Below are 20754 nucleotides of genomic sequence, written 5' to 3'. Positions count from 1 at the left end.
AGAAAGAAGAAAGAAGAAAGAAGAAAGAAGAAGAAGAAGAAGAAGAAGAAGAAGAAGAAGAAGAAGAAGAAGAAGTTGTTGTTGAAAAAACAATGATGACTACAAATAACATCATCTGGGAACTATGGACTACTTAAAAAATGTGCAAAAAGTGGGTGCACAGGTTATCACAAGACGGAGAAACACAGAGCATAAACTCATAGAGATGAAAAGGCTTCAGGCCACCCCCCTGCCAACCACCGCAGGAACCACCGCTACAACCAGGTGAGGGAAGGCTCAGGGAGGTGTCAGCATGGTTTGTAGGGTGACAATACAAATTAGTCATCAACGCGAGTTGATTGGCCCATTTCAGGCACCTCTCCAATTTGTAACTCTCCATTTCATCTTTGTGCCTGGATTCCCAAAGATGATCTTCCAGCCTTCCATTTATCCTTTCATATTGTCCCCCAGATTACTGTAAGATTAACCTTCTTAAAAGTGTTCTCGCCAAGTTATTCATCAGCTCAGGCAACCATAGTGACTCCCAACTGCCCACGGCCTCGAATCCGAACTCCTCTGCAGACACAAGCCACACTGGATCCACTAACTCACAGATTCGCTACATTCACCGTTTGCGAACAGTGAAGAAATCCAGCCCACTGTCTTCAAAATGATGTAAACCACTTGAAGTCTAGGACTCTACATGAGCAAAACCCATATTTCTAACAATTCTCTCACAAATCTTCTCTTTTCTGCAGCGAGGCAATGCCACGCTGAGACAAGGAATTCTAGAAAGTATCAGCTTTCCAAGGAGTGTAGGAGTTCACATCTCTAGAGCTTCCAAATTTCCACAGGCTGTTGCTCAGCTCTCTGCTTTACGTCTTTGCCTCACAGCTCATTACTTCCTTATCTACAACCTTCTCCTCTTTCCACCAGGAGCACATTTCTTTCATTCCTTTTGCCTTCTGCCCTTCTTACACATTTCCTTTCCTTTTTTTCACTCCCTAATGATTTACCCTTCCTAACTCCAACAGCTTGCTTTATTGATCTTATACTTGACCTAAAAAAAAAAACAACAACAACAACTATCAAGATACTTCCGCCAACATGTATGCCATTGGCAAGCTGAAGGCAGAGGAGAAAGGGGAATGAAAAAGAGGAAGAAGACAAAGGAGTAGACCAAAAAAAGTTGAGAATGGGAGAAAATGACCAGCGCCACCGTCAACAGGCGTTGACAGTATGCCGGATACTCTGCACATCCTCAAAACCATCTTGCAAGGCAGGTACGGCCATCCTCAGTTTTCAAATGAGGAAACTCGGCTGAAATGACTCACTGAGGCCACACATCCGGTAAGGGTCAGAGACCACACTATATGCCAGATGCATTAGGCCCCCTGTCTTGCCACAATAGCATATGACTTCCATATCCAAGAGGAAGAAAAAAAGAACATAAAATGGTGACAGGCGAGGCCTTCCCAACAATTGTTTCAAGTGGTACCCGAAAATTAAAAAACGTCATTTTCCACATGACAAAATTTAAGATTTTCTCTTAGGTGCGAACTGCTTTACTTGACCGCAAGGAAAGATACACGCACATGGGCAGCCAAAGAGCCCGTAGCCCAATCCACAGCCTCCTCATTTTTAAACTTGTGTCTAGGCTACATGTGTCCCTTTTCAGTTTCGACCCATGCTCACCTTGTAAGATGCTCTACATTCCTCTGGCCTTCGTTCATGCCCCTCTCCCTTTTCTTCGCATCGCTTAAATATCAGCCCCTCCTTTTCTCCCTTATTTCCCGTCTCCCTCATTACCTGTGCATTTCTTACTTGAGGAGAGTGCTGCATCTAGCAGGTTCTCAGTACATGTCTATTTTGGGCTCCATCCTTATCTTATGTCAGCCCCACCACCGCGCTTTGTCTAGCCTTCCCCAAGTCATCGCCCCTACCCCAAATCCAGTTCCCACCCTGCTCCGTCTCCATCGCCCCAGGCCCTCCATTAGTCCTCCCCGCTTCCTCACAAACTCCAATGGTCGTCCCTTCCGCCTCTCACCCCTTTTCCCGCCTTTTTCCCCCTCAAGGTGCAGAAGCGCGAGGACCGCATTGTCCACCTCCCCCATCCCCCAACCAGCCTACCAGAAAGCCTTGTTACCATGACGATAGAGCTACTCAAAGCCGAAGTCGAGGACCTGGTTGCCATGGCTTCCGCTTCTCCGCCTCCAGCCCCGCCCGCGCGCCCCGCGCTGCTGGCGCCTGCGCAGTACGCCACTCGAAGGGCCTCCGAGCCGGGGCGGGACGGGGCGGGGCTTCAGGCTAGAGGGAGGGAAGGAAGAGAAAGGATAAGAAAGGGAGTGGAGCTGGCGCGTACGGTGGCCGAAGAGGGACGCGCCGAGCCGGAGGCTGCAGGATGGTAGGCTGTGCGGAGAGGGAGGGGAGGGGGAACCGAGGGGCGTGGGTTGCACCTGCGGGGGTCCTTGGGGGCCGCCCTCTGTGCGGGCCGCCCTCTCTTCCTCCTGTCCTCACAGGCCCCACTTACCTGAGCGGGTGGGCGAGCCGGCCTCGGAAGGAAGAGCAGCTGGAAATGGCTTTAGGGAGAAGGGGCGGGGAGGGGCGCATTTGTGGGGCAAGAGGGGGGTGACTAGGGGCGGCGGGACCGTCCCGAGTCGTGGGGACGTCGCGGGTGGCGGTCCAAGGGGACCTCCCGACCACTGCCGCAGGGAAGTCGCAGGAGGAAGAGGGGCGCGGGGGCCTGCCGGCGGAGGGAGGCGGCGGGGTTGGCGGGTCACCAAGACCCTCTGTTCCCGAGCAGCCCAGAGGAGCGGCGGCCCGCGGGGAGAGCCGTGTGTGGGAGGGGACAGTTTCCGGGTCCGAGGAGTGGACGTCCTGCCTCGCTTTATCTCCCAGCTCGCCTACAGGCTGGGGTGAGGTGGGAAAGCCAAGTGGGCTCGAGGTCTTGCTCTCCCGGACCCAGGCTTCGGATCCCCGGCTCCCGTGTTCTTGGCTCTCCGTCCCCCATCCCATTCTCTTTCCGGAGCCCAGGCCTTCCGTCTTCCTGCTGGCTTCCCGCTTCCCCGCCCCCCAATCTCAGACGCGCAGGGCTCCCTTGCGCCCCTCTGCTGCCCTCCCACCACGCTAGCAGTGTTTTCCCTTCCCCACCGCCCAAAACCCTAAAGTAGTATTGTTTCAAACACCCACGGATTCCAGCCCTGGTAATGCCCAGGGAGAGGAGCACTGGAGGGACAAGGCGGTAACTCCAGGATATATAGACTGGACCCCCTGGAACTGGGAAACTGAGGGTGCACAGGGTAGTGAGGGCTCTGCCCTCCTCCCCGCTCAACTCAGCCTGCACTGTGTTGCACAAAGCTTCAGGAACCACCCTGAATGGCAGTGTCCTAACTGAGGAACTGAAAGGGAAATTGTCACCTGGTGTCTGGAGAGGTGTCGGTGCCTAACAGGAGTCACCTTAAAAGGAAAAAAAAGAGAGGACTGTCAGTGGCCAGATGCCTGGATGGCTGAGGAGAGAGGAGGGTGGAATTTGGGGGTCCCAATGTCCCTGGGCATATGACTGACAATTGAAGGCAGTGCACTGGGGACATCAGCAAGAATGTATGTCCAGGATGGGGTGGAGAATTGAGGTAGCTTTTCTAGAGACAAAATACCCCATTTCAGCGTGGTGGTGGACAGAAGAACCATGGAAGAAAGCAGACCTCTCTTTGACTTCAGCTATGGGCTGTTTGTCACTCTATTAGGCATTTTAACGACCTGTGGAAGACAAAAGTATGAAACAGAAGGTGAAGGGATAATAATACTGACTCTTAATGTGTTACAGTGCTTACCACGTGACAGGCACAGTTGCATATATCAACTCATTTAATCCCTCCAAACAGGAAGGTACTTTTATTACATCCATCTTACAGACCAGGAAACTGAGGGCCAGAGACATGAAATAATTGCCCAAGGCAAATGACTCAACTAGTAGAGCCAGGGTTTGAGCCCAAATGACAGACTCAGAAGCTCTGACATGTTCCAGAAGGAAGGGCACCTGCTGGCGGGAATACCCAGAGTTGACGGCAAGGGCTGATTTTCGAAGCAACCGGGGCCATGAATAGAGAAGAGTTAGATGTGTGTGGATGTGATGGATGCATTTGCGGCTGTGTTTCTGGAGTAAACAAACTCAGAGAACCAAATCTCTGACCCTCTCTGGGGTCTCTGGCCCTCTCTGGGCTCTGCCCCCTCTCCCTAGATGCGATTCATGCTGCTGTTCAGCCGGCAGGGGAAGCTGCGGCTACAAAAATGGTACCTGGCCACATCGGACAAGGAGCGAAAGAAAATGGTTCGGGAGCTTATGCAGGTGGTTCTGGCTCGCAAGCCCAAGATGTGCAGCTTCCTGGAGTGGAGGGATCTCAAAGTCGTCTATAAGAGGTGACTCACCACCGGCTTTCAGACTGGTCTGGACCCTGCTTGATTGGGGCCTGGCAGTGGGTTCAGATGGCCGAGAAATAAGGCATCCCTTCGGGTCAGGGAGGATTGGAAACTAAGGGCATCCGGAGGGCAGTGATGAATTCCAGCTTCTTCCTTTACTCTCCGAACTTCCCTTGAAGACCTTCTTGTTCCCCACTTGTATTGCTCAACCTGACACCTACTTCACCTCTGTCGCAAAGGCCCTATTCTTGTCCATTGCACATGTCCCTCGCAGCCTCATTCAACAGTCCTAGGTCCTGCACCACCTTTCCCAACACACACACACACCCTGTCCAGTTCCTTCTTTGAGCAGGTGGATTAGTTCACTCAGGATTTTGCTGAGTCAAACTGAACAGGTCAGAGGGCGAGAGGGAAAGAGTGTGCGAGCCTGTCTTTGCCTGTGCTTGTGAGAGCCACCTCGAGGCAGAGTGAGTTACTATTTGCATACCCTGGGGTCACCCTGCCTGTGTCCAGTAGGGACATAGACCCTGAGCTGGAAATGAGGGCAAATGGGAGGTTTGAGTGCAGAAAGCCTGGATCCGGAAGCAGGCCCAGCAGCCCCCCTAGCTACCCCGCATGTGCCCCTGTCCACAGATATGCCAGCCTCTACTTCTGCTGCGCCATCGAGGGCCAAGACAATGAGCTCATCACGCTGGAGCTGATCCACCGATATGTGGAGCTCCTGGACAAATACTTCGGCAGCGTAAGTGTCCCCACCCACCTTTTCGTACCCAGCAGTCCCCTCTTCTACCAAACCCTGGGACCCTTCCAGGCTCTGCCTAGAAGATTTGGGCGAGGTGAAATTGGAGCAGTGAGAACAGTAATTAATTTCCCATTTTAAGCCTTAAGCCTATTAGCCATATCCCTTAATCGGCCCCTGGGCCCAGGGGGGGCAGATCAGAATCTGCCACTTAATCAAGTGGAGCTCAGCTCGGACCTCTCCCATAAGGACAGAAACCAAGTTCAGATTTTATCAGTGGCTCCTGACCTTGACTTTGCATTGGAATTTCCTGGAGAGGTTTGTTGTTGTTGTTGTTGTTGTTGTTGATTAGTGATGCCTGGGTCCCACCCTCAGCAGTTCTGAATTAACTGATCTGGGGTATAGCCTGGACACTGACAGCTCAGATCTTAGATGGAGAATAGTAATGACTCCATAATTTGTATTCCACTTAATGGTTTACAAAGGGCTTTCAGGCTCTCGTGTCTGCTCCTTATTCTATCCTGCGAGTAGGTGTTGTTATCTGCATTTTCAGATGAGAAAATTGAGGCTCAGAGAAATGAAGTGACATGTGCATCTAGCTGCCTAGGGGCAGAGCCTTGCTTAGAACTCAAGTCTTTCTACCTGTGATTCAGAGTCTCCTCCTCTGCTCCATAGTGTCTAGGAAGGGAGACTAGCCAGCCTCTGGTGGGAACAATGTCACAGATTTGGAGGGGAAGGCAGCAGGAACTACAGTCAAGAAGGAAAAGTGAAACTGAACGCTAAGGCCTATGGGTTGGGGAGGTCATCGACCTGCGTGGCAAGAGCCCGGGGTGGGAGAAGTGGTCCCAAAGAGAAGACCGTGGAGCCATGATGAGAAAAGAAGTGGGCAGGATGCCTGTGTGGCTCAGTGGGTTAAGCGCCTGACTGTTGATTTCAGCTCAGGTCATGATCTCTTGGTTGTGAGATCAAGCCCCACGTGGGGCTCCACACCGAGTGTGGAGCCTGCTTGAGATTCTCTCCCTCTCTCTCTGCCTCTCCCCCACTCAAATAAACATTTAAAAAAGAAAAGGAAAAAAAAGAAAAGAAGTGGGCGCCTGGGGTGCAGGTGGGGTGGGAACGCACCTTGACACTCAACCCTGCCTTCTCCCTCCCCCTCCTCCCAGGTGTGCGAGCTGGACATCATCTTCAACTTTGAGAAGGCCTACTTCATCTTGGACGAGTTTCTGATGGGGGGAGACGTCCAGGACACCTCCAAGAAGAGTGTGCTGAAGGCCATCGAGCAGGCAGACCTGCTGCAGGAGGTACGGGCCTGGGACAGTGAGGAGGAAGATGAGTACCGTGGTGGAGGGTGCCCTCCCTGCCCTGGACACCTTGCCTGCCAGCCACGGCTGCCCCTTCCCACCACCAAGGGGGCCCCCCTCCCTGTGGCGTCTGGCCCCCACAGCACCCAGTTGGCCAGCTTGCCCTCAAGCGCTGACTGCTCAGGGTGGGAGGTATGGGTGGCAGGCAGCCCGCTGGGCCCGCTCCCCCTCTTTCTCCCAAGACCCAAGGTGTCCCATCCTAGCTGAATCTCCCATGTCCCATCCTTCTCTAGGCATTTAGGGTTGCTCAGGGAATTGGAGAAGGGGCACATGATTCTTCACTCCCCTGGTGTCTTCTCCTTCCCCATTTTTTCTTAACGCGCGCGCGCGCACGCACACACACACACACACCCACACACACACACACACACACACAAAAGCCTCTGCTCCTCAGAAGCGAAGGGTGACTTGGGGGTTGGGGTAGAGGGTGCCTGGCTGGGGGTTCTCCTGCTCTCTGATGCCCCCGCCCTCACCCCATTACTGCCTGCCCCCTCTCTGCTGTGCCACCGCTGAGACTTGGTGCAGGGAGATGAGTCACCGGAATCTGCAATGACAAGCAAGCTGGCCCGAGCTGGCTCTGAGGAGGGGGAAAGATGGGGGCTCATCTCTGCAGTAAGAGAAGGAGCAGAATTGAACTTGCCACCTCACTGGTCTGACTTCCCCTTTATACACACACACACACACACACACACACACACACACACATACACACACACACACGTGCCCTGGCACACACCCACCCCTGTTACTAGTGCTCTGCTCAGACCCTAATGACTCATTTCTCTGCAGTCTGGTTCACCTTCCCTCAGGGACCTGATGCCAACTGATTACTCCCTGCCCCCACTCTGAATAAAAGAACCCAGCCAGCTGGCACCCCCAGCCTTCAGAAAGCAGGTTCCCTCCCCTGCCCGCCCCCATCCCAGCTTCACACCCTTCCCCCTCAGATACTGAGACTGCGCCCCTGCTCACCAAGCTCCTGGTTTGGGATTTTCTGGGTGGTGGTGGACTCAACTTGGACCTCCTTCCTCGCCACAGTTGGCCTCTGGGGGGTGGTCCCTGGAGACTGGGGAGCTCCCCGGAAGGGTCCCCAGCTGTTCCAGCCTTGAGCTCATGTTGGCTTCTCTCTCCCCTCCCCGTGTCTCTCTGTGCTTCCTCGACTCGTGATGTTGTTGTCTTGCCCACCCTCCTCTGCCTCATTCCCTGTCCGCCTCTCCTGGTGTCTCTGCGTCACCCTCTGTCTGTCTCTGCCTCAGGAGGATGAGTCGCCTCGCAGTGTGCTGGAGGAGATGGGTCTGGCGTAGCCCCCGCCTGGGCCGCGTGGAGATGTGGGGAGCTGGTGGAGAGGCAGGGCATGAGTGCCCCCTTTTCTCGATGGGACCCAGCTGTCCCTCCTCTGCTGCCTCACCTTCTTTCAGAGTGAGCTGTGGGCTCAGGACCCTCAAACATTCCCTCCCTCCACCTCTATCTCCTGTTTCCCCTTTCCCCAATCAAGGTTTTAGGAGGTAGGCAAATGTGACCAAAATGGGGGTGCTATTTGGCTTTCATTCCCTGCCTTTGAAGAACTAATGTTACCCCAAACTCACTCCCCTCCCTTATAACTGTAAATATATAAATATGTCAGGTTAAAGGGAAAAGGTTTTCAGGGTTCTTCTCTGCTCCCTGCCCCAAAACCTACCTCCACCCTGCCCCATAGTCAGCCAGGGCATCTTCTCTGCCTGGGGCAGGGGCGGGGAGGGGGGTCCTGTGTATTTGAGAGGGAAGTCCTTTCCCCTCATCTGCCCTCCTCCTCCCTCCTCCTTGGCTGCAGTGGGGACTCTGTCCAGTGCCAGGGGAGGGACAGCGTGGTTAATTTTTTTCTAACCTTGCCACTTTGAGGGAAGTGAGCTTTGGGGGAAGGGCAGGTTTTATGGGAGACTGTCCCTCCCTCACTCCGTGTTCTGGGTGAGGCAGGAGCTAAGAGGTGGGGTGTGGGAAGTGGCTGACTTTATTTCCTTTCCTCTGAAATAAAAGGAAAAGCATTTCTGGACTCTGCCTGCTTAGGCTCTGTGAAGGAAGGAAAAGCTTCTGGGATCAGTCAGGAGGGGATGGGAACACTGCCTCTTCACTTCCCTGGAACTAGGTTTGCCAGAGTTAGAGAGAGAAAGGAAGAAAATAATACAGGACACCCAGTTCAATTTGAGTGATAATATTTTTAGTTTATGTGTCCTATGCAAACACATCCGCTGTTTATTCAAAATGAAATTTTAACCGGGTGTCCTGTACTTTATCTCGTACCCCTATTCCAAATGGGTTTGTGAGCTCAGTGCCTTTCTGAACACGGTGTCTCCGGCTCTGGAGCTGCCTTTGGCCAGGTAGGAGCCATTCCTGGGGACATAGTTTCACACCTCTGAGGTTTCTTTGTGGAACATTTCATTCGGCTGTTTTTTGTTTTTGTTTTTATTTCTTTTGAGAGAGAGAATGCTGGAGCGAGGGGCAGAGAGAGGGGGGTCAGAGAGAATCCCAAACAGGCTAAGTGCTGTCAGCGCAGAGCTCGATTCAGGGCTCCATCTCACCGTCCATGAGATCGTGACCTGAGTCCAAGTCCAGAGTTGGACACTTAACTGAGCCACCCAGGCGCCCCTCAGCTGGTTTAGTTCTATTTGGAGAGAGGAGTCAGGAGTTCAACAGTATATCCAACCCTGTGTGCTTTGCAAAGGGTTGAGAAATGTCTAAAAGCAAGGTGTTTCTATAGCTGGAGGCCCTTCCTCCCTGTTTGTTACGAAGTATGTAGGACCAGGGAATTTAGGGGGCAGTTAAGGGAGGCGAGTAGGTGGAACAGGGACTGTGGGGAGCCACCAGTACTGCCTAAGAGGCCAGAGGACATGGACAGAAGAGCCTTCAAAGTGGCCTGGAGCTGCCCCACCCTGGGGACCAATGACTTTACCCCCCGCCACCACCCCTAAGCTGGAAGTGGAATTTAGGCTTTCTTAGTAGATGTGGGCCATATTCTACTCTTGAATATGGTTGAAAGTGGTTCCACTACCCTCACTTTGAACAGGGTGTTGTGGCTGGCGCTTCCCTCACCGCCCCTTGGGGAGGACCACGGAGGCCCAAGGGGACGGGTGAATAAGGGAGAACAAAGTCCTAATAAAATAGTCACTTTTATTTCTTAGCAAAACTATTTCCTCCGTGAGGGGTATTTACAACAGAGAAGGGAAAGAATAGGTAAGTTCACACCGAACTGGAGAGGGTGGAGAGGCTCCTGGGAGGCCCAAAGGGCAGGAGACAGACACTTCTTCACACAATTAACTGGAATAGCTTTTTCCGGTTTTGGACGGGGACGTCCCGAGAGGGACTAGTGGGGACCAGAGGCCGTGGTAGGAGAGGGAATTCGCACAAACCACCCGCCCGCCTGGGATGGCCCCGGGAGCCCCCTTGAATGAATTTGGGGAGTTCGGGCTTCGAATCCGGGAAGCTGTCTGACAGGTCCCGGCGCAGCCCTGGGGCGGGGCGACCCGGGGGTAGGGGCGGGGCCAGGCGGCGGCCAGGGATGGGGCTGGGGTGCATGCAAACACCTAGAAGGGGAGAGGAGCAACACGGAGGGGGGGTGGCAGCGCGCGCGTCTCCGGCGCGCGGGGGCGGGACCGGGGCAGGTCACGGGCGCCGGAGCAGCACGTGCTCGATGTAATTCTCCAGCTCCTCCTGCTCCTGCATCCGGCGCTCCTCCGCCTCCGCCTCCTCCTGCGCGCGTCGCGCCTGGGCCTCCCGGCCGGGATAGTGATGCGAAGGCGGCAGGGCGTGGTGGTAGTGGCGGCGGCGCGAGGCAGCGGGTGGCTGCAGTGTCCGCGGCCGGATGTAGTTGGGAAAAGGGTGGTAGGGCCCCGGGGGAAACAACTCGTCCTCCTCGCGATCCCAAGGCGGGAGCACCTCGTTCCAGTCGGGCAGCTCCTCTCGGGCGGGGGCGGGGGCGGGAGGCGGGGGCTGCGGGGAACGGACGTGGGTGGGGGCGGGGGCGACCCGGGGGTGCGGCACGGGCTCGGGAGGGGCGTTCTTCTTCCGCTTCCGCTTCTCCTCCACCTCTTCGATGATGCTGACCACGTCGTCTGCTGGCAGATGGAGTTTGGTGGACAGCTCAATAAGGCTGTCGATCGTCTGAGGGTCCATCTCTTCGTCGTCGTCCTCCTCCTCCCCGCCCTCCTCTACCCCCTCAGCCTCCTTCCGACGGTGGCCGGGCATCTCCTCCTGGGAGCGCTTGTCCTCGGCTCCGGCTTCTCCGTCTTCCTCCTCCTCTGCGAACAGCAGCGCGTTCTGCCGCGCCCTCTCCGCCTCCTCCGCCTCTGCCTCCGCCTCCGCCGCCTCCTCATCCTCTTCCCCCACCCTCTCCGCCCCGCCGCGTCTCTCCTGCTCCGCCTCCGCATCCTCCCTCACGCTCTCTCGCTCCTCCTCCTTCTCCTGCAGCCCCCGACCCCCAAGGCCGCGCTGCCGGGCCCCGCCCTGCAGCAAATATTGGAGCAGCAGGTCCGAGGCGAGGTCTGCCAGCCGCTCTTCCTGCGCCGCGGCCTGCCGTGTGGCCTCCGCCTGTCGCCGCCCGGCTTCTACCTGCGCCAGCCCTTGCTGTAGAAGGCGCTCCCCAGCCTCAGAGCCGCCCAGGAGTGAGCTCTCCGGACGGCGCGCCTTGGGGAAAGGGGCGCCCAGGCTTTGGTACGCCTTGGATAGGGGTGCCAATGCCTCACCTAGATGTGTTTTGGGGGAGGATACCCCTTCCCCGAACTGGTGGGCTTCAGGAAGGGACCCGCTCTCGGGCATACGCGCCTGGAATTGCGGGGGAGCGGGGGGTGGTAGGGGCGCGCGCTCCGGAACGCGCGCCTGGAACTCTCCCCAGGAAGCGCGCCACACGCGCTCCGGCCCGGGGCTCTCCAGGTTGACTCGGGTCAGAGTGTGCGTGCGAGTTTCCGTTTCTGCTGCCGCTGTCTCTTGCTGGCGCTTGGCGCTGCTCGGACTGAAATCTCGCAGTTCCTGGAGCAGAGAAGCTAGCGCCTCGAGCTCCTCGGAGGGGTCTCCAGCCTCGGGACCATTCTCCTGAGTCTGAGGGCGAGGCGGGGCCGCAGGTGCCTGGGTCTCCGGCGCCGGCAGGCTGTGGGTCTGGCTGCGCACGGTCTCGGTCAGCAGAGCTTCTGCTGCTTCTTCCTTTGGCCCCTGCTGGGAGCCGCCGGGAGCCGGGGGCGAGGCCGGGCGGTCAAGTGCCTGAAGCAGCACCGCGGCCAGCGCCCGGGGATCCACGCCCTGGAAAAGCTCTCCCTCGTCCTGCGGCTCAGAATTTCGAGCGGCTCGGACCTCTGGGGCGCTAACATCGTTCGGCCCGGGTGCTGCGTCCCCAGCTACCGGCTCTTTATGTTCAGAGCTGAGGGGAGGTGGCTGCGCCTCAGGGTGCCCCGGGGGCGCTGCTCCCAACCCCTTGATCAGTAGAAGGAAGCAGACGAGGGTGGAAGCCTGCAACCTGAGCGATTTCATGACCAAAGGACTGCCGGAGACTGTGAAAAATAGAAGGGACCAAAGAAAGAGAGGGTTTCTGTAAGAATTTTCCGCTCTCTGATTCTATATCCCCTTCCCCCACCTTTAATCAGGAAAGCCAGGGCTTCCCTCATCCCCCTAACCTTACCCAGAGGAGGGACGTTTAGAAGCAAAGGAGGAAGATGTTGTGCCGATCTCTGGAGTCGTGTAAATGGGAAAACGCCCGCAACCCTCGCTCCCCCAATGCCTCTTCGCCCCCTTGCCTAAGCCATCTCACTGCCAGCGCCCACGTACTAAGCAGCTAAGATAAGGTGGAAAAAAAATCTCTGCTCCCTCCCCACAGGACTCCCCGGATGGTGCGTGGGCGACTTCAGCAGCAAGAGAAAAGCGGCAACTCCCCCACTTATCAGGGACCCTTACCGGGGTCTCCCCGCTGTGTTTTTAACACCCCCATCCGGGAGGAGAGAGAAACCCTCCCTCACGCCCACGGCTGCTGAGGGTTTGAGGGATGGACAGCGGAGTATTTACCAGCTGGTGTCACGATGCGGGAGGTGGAGAGGAGGGTCGGGGCGGGGTGGGGACAGGGAAAGATCGGGACGCGTCCGCCTCGGCTCCGAGCAGTGGCTGGGATAGGAGCGACGGTCGAGTTCTGGCGTCCAGTGGGTTGGGCTCAGCTGGGTCCGCGCGGCTCTGGGCGACTCGCTCGCTCCGGCTTCAGCACGCTGGACAGCGCCCGCGCCGCTGCCGCCTTATAAAGGGGAGAGCGCAGGGTCACGTGGGCTGGCCCCGCCCCATTGACGTCAATGTTCATTCATGGGGAAGCGGGCGGGTGCCTTGAAGCGGGGGGCTGCCCAGTGATTGGAGGATGTGGTCTTCTCCCGGCCTGCGCCTGCGCACTGGTAGCCTCGGCTAGAGGGGCGTGCGTTAGCCTAGCACCAGGGAAATGAATGAATGAATGAATGAATGAAATCGCCGAGGCGGGCGGGGCAGGGGGCTATGAATGAATGAAGGAGGGACGAGGAGAAAAGGATGAATGAATGAATGGGAGAATGAATGGAAGGGTGGATGCGGAGACGCTGCAAAGCGGGAGGGTGGGTTACAGAGCAACTTGCAGCTGCGGCAGCCCGCGTCGCTGAGCCGAATAGGATGGGGGCACTCCCGGAGTCTGACTGGGTATCAGTAGGAGATCCATACTGGGGAGGGGGAGGATAAAGATTCCAAAGCCGAGGAAGGGGCTGGACTCCCCATCCCCCGACCGCACGCACGGTCCATAGGGAACACACCCAAGGACGGCGTGAACCCGAGAGAGGAGGGACGGATCTGCGCGCCTGCGGGCGCTGTTCGCGGATCTACGGTGCGGGGTGCCCGTCCTGGGCCGGGGCAGATGGGTGGATCTTGCGGTTTTGGTAATCCCGTTGGAAAGGGTCCGAGTCAGAAGAAAGGGGAAAGATTGAGGATGTGTGTGCCTCTGTCTTGTCTGTTCACAGTCGGTGCGTGTTTGGAGAAAAAGGTGTGTCTGTCCTTCTGTCCATCTCACTCTGTAGCGTATGTTGGCGCCCCCGCTTGCCCCTTGTCAGCCCACTTCTCCCCACCCTCCTCCTGCTTCTTTCCCTCCCTCTGCTTCCCCCCCAAAGGACATTTGGAGGGCGAGAGCAGACCAGGTGGGGAGGGGGTTGCGCAGGTTGGGGGGGTGACTCAACTCCAGCTCTCTCCACCGCTTAAAGGGAAGGTTTGAACGCGGTGGGGTGGGGGTGGGTGTGCAACGTCAGAGACAGCCCCTCTCTACCACCAGACCCCTCGTCCGTATCTCCTGCCAGAAGGGTTGGGGTTGGGGGCTTGGACAACTAGAGGTTGTGGGGGGGGGGGCGATGACGCACAGATTGCGCAAAGAGAATCCATCAGCGAGCCGGGTCCAGTGAAGGGAGACCAGCCGTGGGCGGGGGTGGGGGGGGGGAGGACGGAAATGGGGAGGGGGTAGGGGAGAAGAGAGGAAGGCAAGGGGAGCAGCCACTGCAGGAATGAAGGGGAGGAGGGAGGTTGAAGGGGGCTGCGGTGCAGGCAGAAAGCTGTGCGGGGGCGTGGGCAGGGAAAGGGGGGAGTGACAATGACACATGCCAGACACACAAGAACTGCGGACACAGGGGTGCCTGTGGGCACACGCAGGACACCCGCGCCCTAAGACTCTGGAAACCGAGATCAGGGCAGTCTGTCAGGGCTCAGAGACTCTTTCTGAGCCAGTCCTCAACCCCCTCCTCATCTCTTCCTAGCACTGACCCTCCTTCTCTCTCTCTCTCTCTCTCTCTCTCTCTCTCTCTCTCTCTCTCTCTCTCACACACACACACACACACACACACACACACACACACACACTCACGTGCTTTCCCTCTATAGCCAGCAGTGGCTTCTCGGTTCCATCAGTGGCTCGACTTTCCCAGAAGAAAGCCCATCAGCTCTGCAGGGAAAGAGGTGGGGAGGAGCAGAGAGAGAGGCAAGAGAGAGGAGATGGGAGCAGGAGAGGGAGGGAGGGAGGAAGGAATCTGGAACAGGTAGAAGGAACAGGCTAAAGGAGGGGGGGGGGGAAAGCCCTGAGAACCAAGGTGACTGTAGAGATGCCAAAGAAAGCAGAGAGAGGAGGGGGCAGCAGACCCCAAGGCTGTGATTAACCCCCATCCCCCAACACACACAACTGTCTAGGACCACTCCCTAACCCTGTGAGCTCCCCTCATTCCTTTCTCCTCCTCTTCTCCCCTTTATCTTCCCAGCCTGGTTACTGAGAGCAGTGGAATGGGGAGGGGGTCACGTTACCTTCCCGAGGAGGATGAATCAGTGAAATGGCTCTGACATCTGGAGGGGGGAGGGGAAACCATCCAAGAGAGAAGGGGGGAGGGAAGGAGCCAAGGGGGGGGCAGACTGAGAGCTGATGGGGCTAACAACTAAGTGTGAGATGAAGGGAGACAGGCACCTAGAGAAACAGTTTGTGTTCCTGGGGGCTTGTGTACGTCCCCATGCACCTCTGTGTGCATGTACATATATGTGCATGTGTGTTTGTGTGTGTGTAGAGATTGATGAAACATAAACGGGTGGGGAGAAAGGGAATTGGAAGACCAGTTGTGTATTTAATCAGATAGAGTGGATGGGCATGGTAGTGTTCCAATTTAAATATGAAATCTCTCCCAATCTGTGTGGCCATGTGTTTTGCCTGTGTCCAGATGTCTTTGTAGAAGTATGAGTGTGCAGGGGTTCTGATCCTTCTGAGTGTCCATATACTTGCGTGGTTGGGGGACTTTGAGTGCATCCAGTCTGGGCATCTGCTGGTGTCTGAAAAGTGAGCCTGGCTTGATGTGTCAATAGTGTGTGTGTGTGTGTGTGTGTGTGTGTGTGTGTGTGTGTGTACGCATGTGTCTGTGCATTTCCCTGGGTCCTTCCATACCTTCTGATATATGTTAGAAGTTATGTGGATGTTTCTGTCTTTGATCTTGCTCGCCCCTCCCCCACATCCACCATGTCTAGATTTCTGTAAAGTAAAGCCACCCAAGTTTGGGTCCTTGCCCCCCATTTTCAGATCATTCCTCCATTCTTCCCCAACTCTTCACCCCTTCCTTCCTTCACTCAGCCCAGAAGCTCAGGAGAGCTTCTCAGACACTGACATCCCAAGAATTTCAGTCAGCATGGGGTGGAGTAGGGGACAGCAAGGTGGAAGCCAGGCACCCAGGGTGATAGGCTTGGTCATTCCACAACCTGGATCATGCCTGCACGGACTCTGAATCTCTGGGTCTGTTTCCGCCCCTCTTCGTCTCAGTTCCCTACCTGGGTCTGCGCATTCACACACACCCCACCTCTCAGAGATGTGATGCGCCCTTCATATCCTGCTGCCTCTAGGGGCTTCTGGAAAAAAGCTGGACTGGGGACAGAATCCTGGAATCGGTAGAGGAGGGAGGTGGCAGGAAAGAAAGAAAATGGAGAGACAGAGCTGGAAAAGGCATTGCTGAGATGGGAACCTGGAGGGTATGCCTGGTGCTTGCTCTGAGTTATTTGTATAAATCTATCTCTGTCTTTGTTTCTGAATCTCTCATACTCTCCAAGAGGGTAGCAGGAGAAGCTGGGGTCCGGTGGAGTAGTGATCCAAGCTGAAGATTTGGAAAGCCAGGAGAGGGGGGACAGAGCACTCTGTCTTTTCCCTGAGAAGCTTTGGAAGAGAAAAACAGGCCAGGGGCTTGGGGACCCTGCAGCTCACCGTCCCCCCATCTTTCCCTTCCCCCCAACTGGTGACTCACCTCTGCAGCCTTTCATTGCGTCAGCGATGGGGGGACAAGCAGGGAGGGGGCACTTTATGAGAGGGGAAGGGGTCTCCACTTAGAACTGAAAGAAGGCACAGGAAGTCCCCCTGAAAATGGCCCCATTAGAAAACATCATTGCCCTATCCCCTGCCCACCCCAGTTCAGTAGGGTGTAGGGTGGGGAGTCCTGGGGAGGGGACTGAGAGGGGGCTGAGGGCCACTGGTGGGACTGGGGATGATGAGTGATAGGAAGGGGGTGCTCACCCTGATTTTCAGTTCCGGGGTCCCATTCCCTCATACCCCCACCCACTCCTGAGTGGGGGATGGGAGACCCAGCAAGCCGGGGGAGGGCAAAGCCGCAGAGATGAGTCACCAAGAGAATGAGAGAGAGAGAGAGAAAGAGACAGAGATGAGGGGAGACACAAAGAGAGACAGCTTCTGGAGAGACTGAGAAGGGAAAACACACACACCATAAAGATGATATCCACAAACTAATCAGAGAAAGCACATTACTTTCATAATCCTGAACCAGCCTCCTCCAACACCCACCGGTCACATACAAACATACTATTATTCAGAGTGACACTGATATTCTGAGACACACCCACTTACACAAACACAGTATCACACCTAGCCTCGGCAGTGTCACTCAGACACATGCTAAGATGTGACCAGGGTAATGGAGATTTGCGTTGAGAGCCCTCGTTTCTTTTACATGGGATGGTGGGAGGGGGCAAAAACCCTGAGGGAATGTGACTTCACAAATCCAAGATGCGGCTTCAGGGACTCGCAGGCTATGCCTTGCACACACCACGATACACAGTTGCCTACCTCCCCATCCACACATACATAGTAACATATCAAGCATCCTCCTCATCAAAAAGCCACTTGGAGTACCTGATTCTGGGGTACACCAGGCACGTTGTCCCGAATACATCCCACCCGGACACCCTCTGACTTGTACACACATGTACAGAAACGCAGACACACAAAGACTCCCGGACACACTCACACGGACGGAAACCACCTTGCGCTGCCTCGCCTGCGTCCACACGTCCTGGCGCCCCCTCGCGTTACTTTTCGGAGTCGCAGTCTCTGGCGCTCTGGAGCTCGGCTCCCGGGGGGGCGGTGCCCAAGCTCCCTCCACCTCCTCCCCCTTCTGCGGGTTGCCCACCCAGGAATCCGGAAAGCCAGCGCGCTGGCCCAGAGAGCTGGGAGTTAGACGCCTGGATGGTGGGGCTGAGGGAGGCCGGTCCTGGATGCCAAGGGGAACTTGGGAGAAAAGCCCATAGAATTTGGATAGCAGCGGACTCCCAGGCCCAGGGGAAAGCGAGACCCAGGCTTGTCAGGGCGCCGCGCAGCTGCCCGCCTCGCTTCTGAGCAACCGCTTCTTTCTGTCGCTTGGCTGGGGTGGGGGTGGGGGCGCGCAACGGCCAGCAGCCCTCTCCAGCTCCAGGAAGTCATTAGCCCCATTGCCACAGGGCTTAGAGATCCTCTCTAATACAGGCTGCTGGGGATGGGGGAAGGATAATGCGCCTCATCCCTCCCCCGCTGAGAAGTGAAACAGACACAGAGGGTGGGCTAAGGGTCCTTTTTATTGTAATACAGCCACGGCTGAAGTGACAGGGAGGGTGGCAGCATGGCCAGGCGCTGAAGGCAGACAAGCAAGGCAGTGTAGCACAACAGCAAAACCGGAACTGGGGGAAGTGATGGAGCAGCGGCTGTCCTCTGTGCCCACCTTCTTCCACCTCCTGGCGCCCTCCTCTGCCCACGTCTCTGATTCCATCCCCAGCGACCCCTGTGCTTACTGTCAACAAATCCCTAGCAACTGTCCATCGTCCAACAAGAAGTTCAAACAGTCACCGCCACAACGAGTGAGGTTCTGAGGCATGCTCTGGCTTGGGACAGACCTGAACTCCAGTCCCTGCCAGGCTCCCAGCTACTCTGAATGACTTGGAAGTCACTTTGATCTTTCTGAGCCTGTTTCCTCCCTCGGTGGTAGATGTGAGGATCCAGTGTAGAAGACAGCGCTGTGCAATTGCAGCTGTTACTACTTGCATTGAAATAGAAAACTGCCAAAGTCCAAAAAAAAAAAACCCATAAAGGAACCAGAGGAAGGGAGGGATGTCCAGAAATATCTGGAGGCAGGGGTTCCAGTTGCACTAGAAGGAAGCCTGGTTAGAGCCAGAAGACAGCCCCATACTGGGCTGAGGAAACTGCCCTTCCCAGCTCAAGCCCCCTGTTTCATGTCCTGGTTCAGGCACTGGTTGGGGATATAGGAAGGGGGCCTGGGAAATAGCAACATCGTGCAAAGTTGGACGAACCCCATCAGGGGGGGCAGGCTTGTAAAGATGTGTCACCAGAGGGTCAACAGGGCATTATGATTGTTTCATTTACAGGCTCTCTCTCCGTATTGCACACAGGGCGGGTGATGAAGAGTTCATGGGGAAGAGGAAGGGAGGAGCAGACAAATGGGCAATGAGGAGCTAAGTGTCTGGGGGGGGGGGGTCCGGGGAATAGGAGGATGTGAGCTCAGAGAGAAGGAGAGAGGGGACACTGATGTAGAGGCGCAAGAGACTGAGAGGGAGGCAGGAGGGGAGCGCGGGGCAAGCTCTGAGAGCTTGAGAAAGGGCGGGAGGAAGAAAAGTAATACGTGTTGGGCAGCTGGACCTTGCACATCCCTCTACCCGCTTCCGCCCACGAGGAGGCAGAAGGGAGAAGCCAGGAAGGACGGAGTTCCCCGCCAGCCCAGGGCGACGGACAAGAAAAGGCTCTGAAGCCTGTGAAGGAACCCATTCTTTGGCCCGTGAGGGGAACGGGCGGACCATAGCAGAGCAAGGGCCTCCCCCAAACCCGGCGATCGGATCCAGTTGTGGGCCATAGAGTGGGCGCGCTAGAGGCGAGATGGCAGAGAGGCAAGGCTAAAAGGTTGGGGGGGGGGGCGCTCCGGTAAGGGTAAGCAGGCTTCCCAGCAGACCACGGAGAGTAGGGGGAGGGGGCGGAGCTTGCAAACACTGGGGGGCGGGGCTTTCTGGAGAGCAGCGAAAATGGACGGATCTAAATGCTCCTCTCGCCTCCGAGAGGAGAGGCCCTAGATGTCGGCCTCCAGCGGGTACTGTTCTGTGTAACCCTTGACCAGCTCGAGCCCCAAGCCGGCCTGGCAGAGGTCAACCAGCTGCGACCATAACTGGGACGCCAGGAAAAGCTGGCGCATGGCGTTGAGACCGGCGAGGCGCGGGGCCTGGCCCTGCAGGTGCCGCAGAAGCCGGCTCTGCGCCTGCGCACCAGCGCTGCGCACGGCGTCGACGTTGAGGTAGCGCCACGTGCCGTCCCCGCCGTGCGGGAGGGGGAAGGGGCGCGTGCACAGCGTGGGTAAGCGCGGGCGCGCGGAGCTGTCTACGTGCCACTCCAGGCCCTTGGCCACCAGCAGGCGCAGGTTGCTCTCACGTGGCCGGTAGGGCTGCCAGTCCTGGGTGAACGTCGCGCTGCACGGAAGGCAACAGTAGGAGGCGGGCCACGTCGCCGCCAGTCTCCGACACGGTCTCGGTGGGCAGCGGCGAGGTGACGGAGGCCCGCAGCGCCGCCAGCTGCACACGCCCAGCCGCGCCAGTAGCACGGAGGCATTGACTCAGACCCAAAGGATGCTCCTGTGGGGGGCAAGAGTGAGCGCGGAGTGGGCAGCGGAAGGGCTGGAGAGCCCAGCGCCTCAGCATCTTCACACCCACGGGCTCCCAGCAGGACCCCTTGGAAGGACCGACTGTGCCGGGCCAAGTGGAGTGGGGTATGTGAAAGCCTGCCCCACCCCCGAGGGTAGCATGGAGGACCCAGGGGCAAGTCCTCAGGATAGGTTCCTGGAGCCCCAAGGAGGGGCGGGTTAGTGTGCCGTGACCAGGGGACTGGGGGTGTGGGCCCCTGGGTCTCGGAGGGGAGTGGAAGGGAGGAAAACAGATCAGTCGGTAGGATAGGGGAGCCGGACGGAAAGGACAAAGATTCACATTGGGATGTTTGGATCCCTGGAGGGAGGCCGGATCAACAGAGAGGAGTCCCGGTCACGGAACTCCGGACGCTTAGGCTCCTCAGCCATCTGGAGTAAGGACTGAGGGTTTGACGGCTGGGAGTCGGGAACTTTTTGACTTCCCCTGGGCAAAAGGGCCTGGGTAAGGACTGGGAGTCCGGGGGCGGGGCTCACGGGCGCCCCCACTCGGTACAGCCAGCAGAGAAGGAAAGCCGGTGACTGGGCTCGCGGGGAGGACGCCCGGCTACCCGAGCTCCCTTGTCCTTCTCACCTGCTTGGTGATTAGGCCGTGTTTCTTGAGCTCCCGGGGGCCCACTTGGTCGTCCCGGGTGAGCCGTGCCACCTTGACCCCCGGGTTCTGTGTCTTGACCAGCTGCGGGCAGAAGCGCCGCAGCAGCCCGGCCACGCCCTTGCCGCGCTCCCGGGGAGCCACGCACAGCCCCTCCACCAGCGCTGTCTCCCCGGAGTCGATCACGTG

General features: G+C 57.0%; 2 protein-coding genes across 3 annotated transcripts; one reads left to right on the top strand and one right to left on the bottom strand.

The window, feature by feature from the left end:
- The first annotated feature begins 2255 nt into the window (after positions 1-2255).
- AP1S1 (adaptor related protein complex 1 subunit sigma 1) lies at positions 2256-8521 on the top strand. Its single transcript, XM_015086510.3, has 5 exons — positions 2256-2383; positions 4217-4395; positions 5029-5137; positions 6298-6435; positions 7749-8521. Exons 1-5 carry the CDS (start codon positions 2381-2383, stop codon positions 7794-7796), a joined length of 477 nt encoding a protein of 158 aa, XP_014941996.1. The 5' UTR covers positions 2256-2380; the 3' UTR covers positions 7797-8521.
- A 1095-nt stretch (positions 8522-9616) lies between these two features.
- Positions 9617-17427, bottom strand: VGF (VGF nerve growth factor inducible). 2 transcript variants are annotated; one of them, XM_027042035.2, is made up of 3 exons: positions 17289-17427; positions 12514-12733; positions 9617-12005 (listed from the first exon to the last, which is right to left on the bottom strand). In XM_027042035.2, the coding sequence occupies exon 3, from the start codon at positions 11983-11985 to the stop codon at positions 10129-10131; it is 1857 nt and encodes a 618-aa protein (XP_026897836.1). In that variant the 5' UTR covers positions 11986-12005; positions 12514-12733; positions 17289-17427; the 3' UTR covers positions 9617-10128. The 2 variants fall into 2 exon arrangements, with proteins under 2 accessions (XP_026897836.1, XP_026897837.1); XM_027042036.2 differs by lacking the exons at positions 12514-12733; positions 17289-17427 and adding an exon at positions 12134-12289.
- Positions 17428-20754: the final 3327 nt, after the last annotated feature.

Source organism: Acinonyx jubatus, chromosome E3 (assembly GCF_027475565.1).
Source record: "Acinonyx jubatus isolate Ajub_Pintada_27869175 chromosome E3, VMU_Ajub_asm_v1.0, whole genome shotgun sequence".
NCBI classification, from domain to species: Eukaryota; Metazoa; Chordata; class Mammalia; order Carnivora; family Felidae; genus Acinonyx; species Acinonyx jubatus.
Note: the sequence above shows the minus strand (reverse complement) of the source record. Positions and strands in the feature narration are given on the sequence as shown.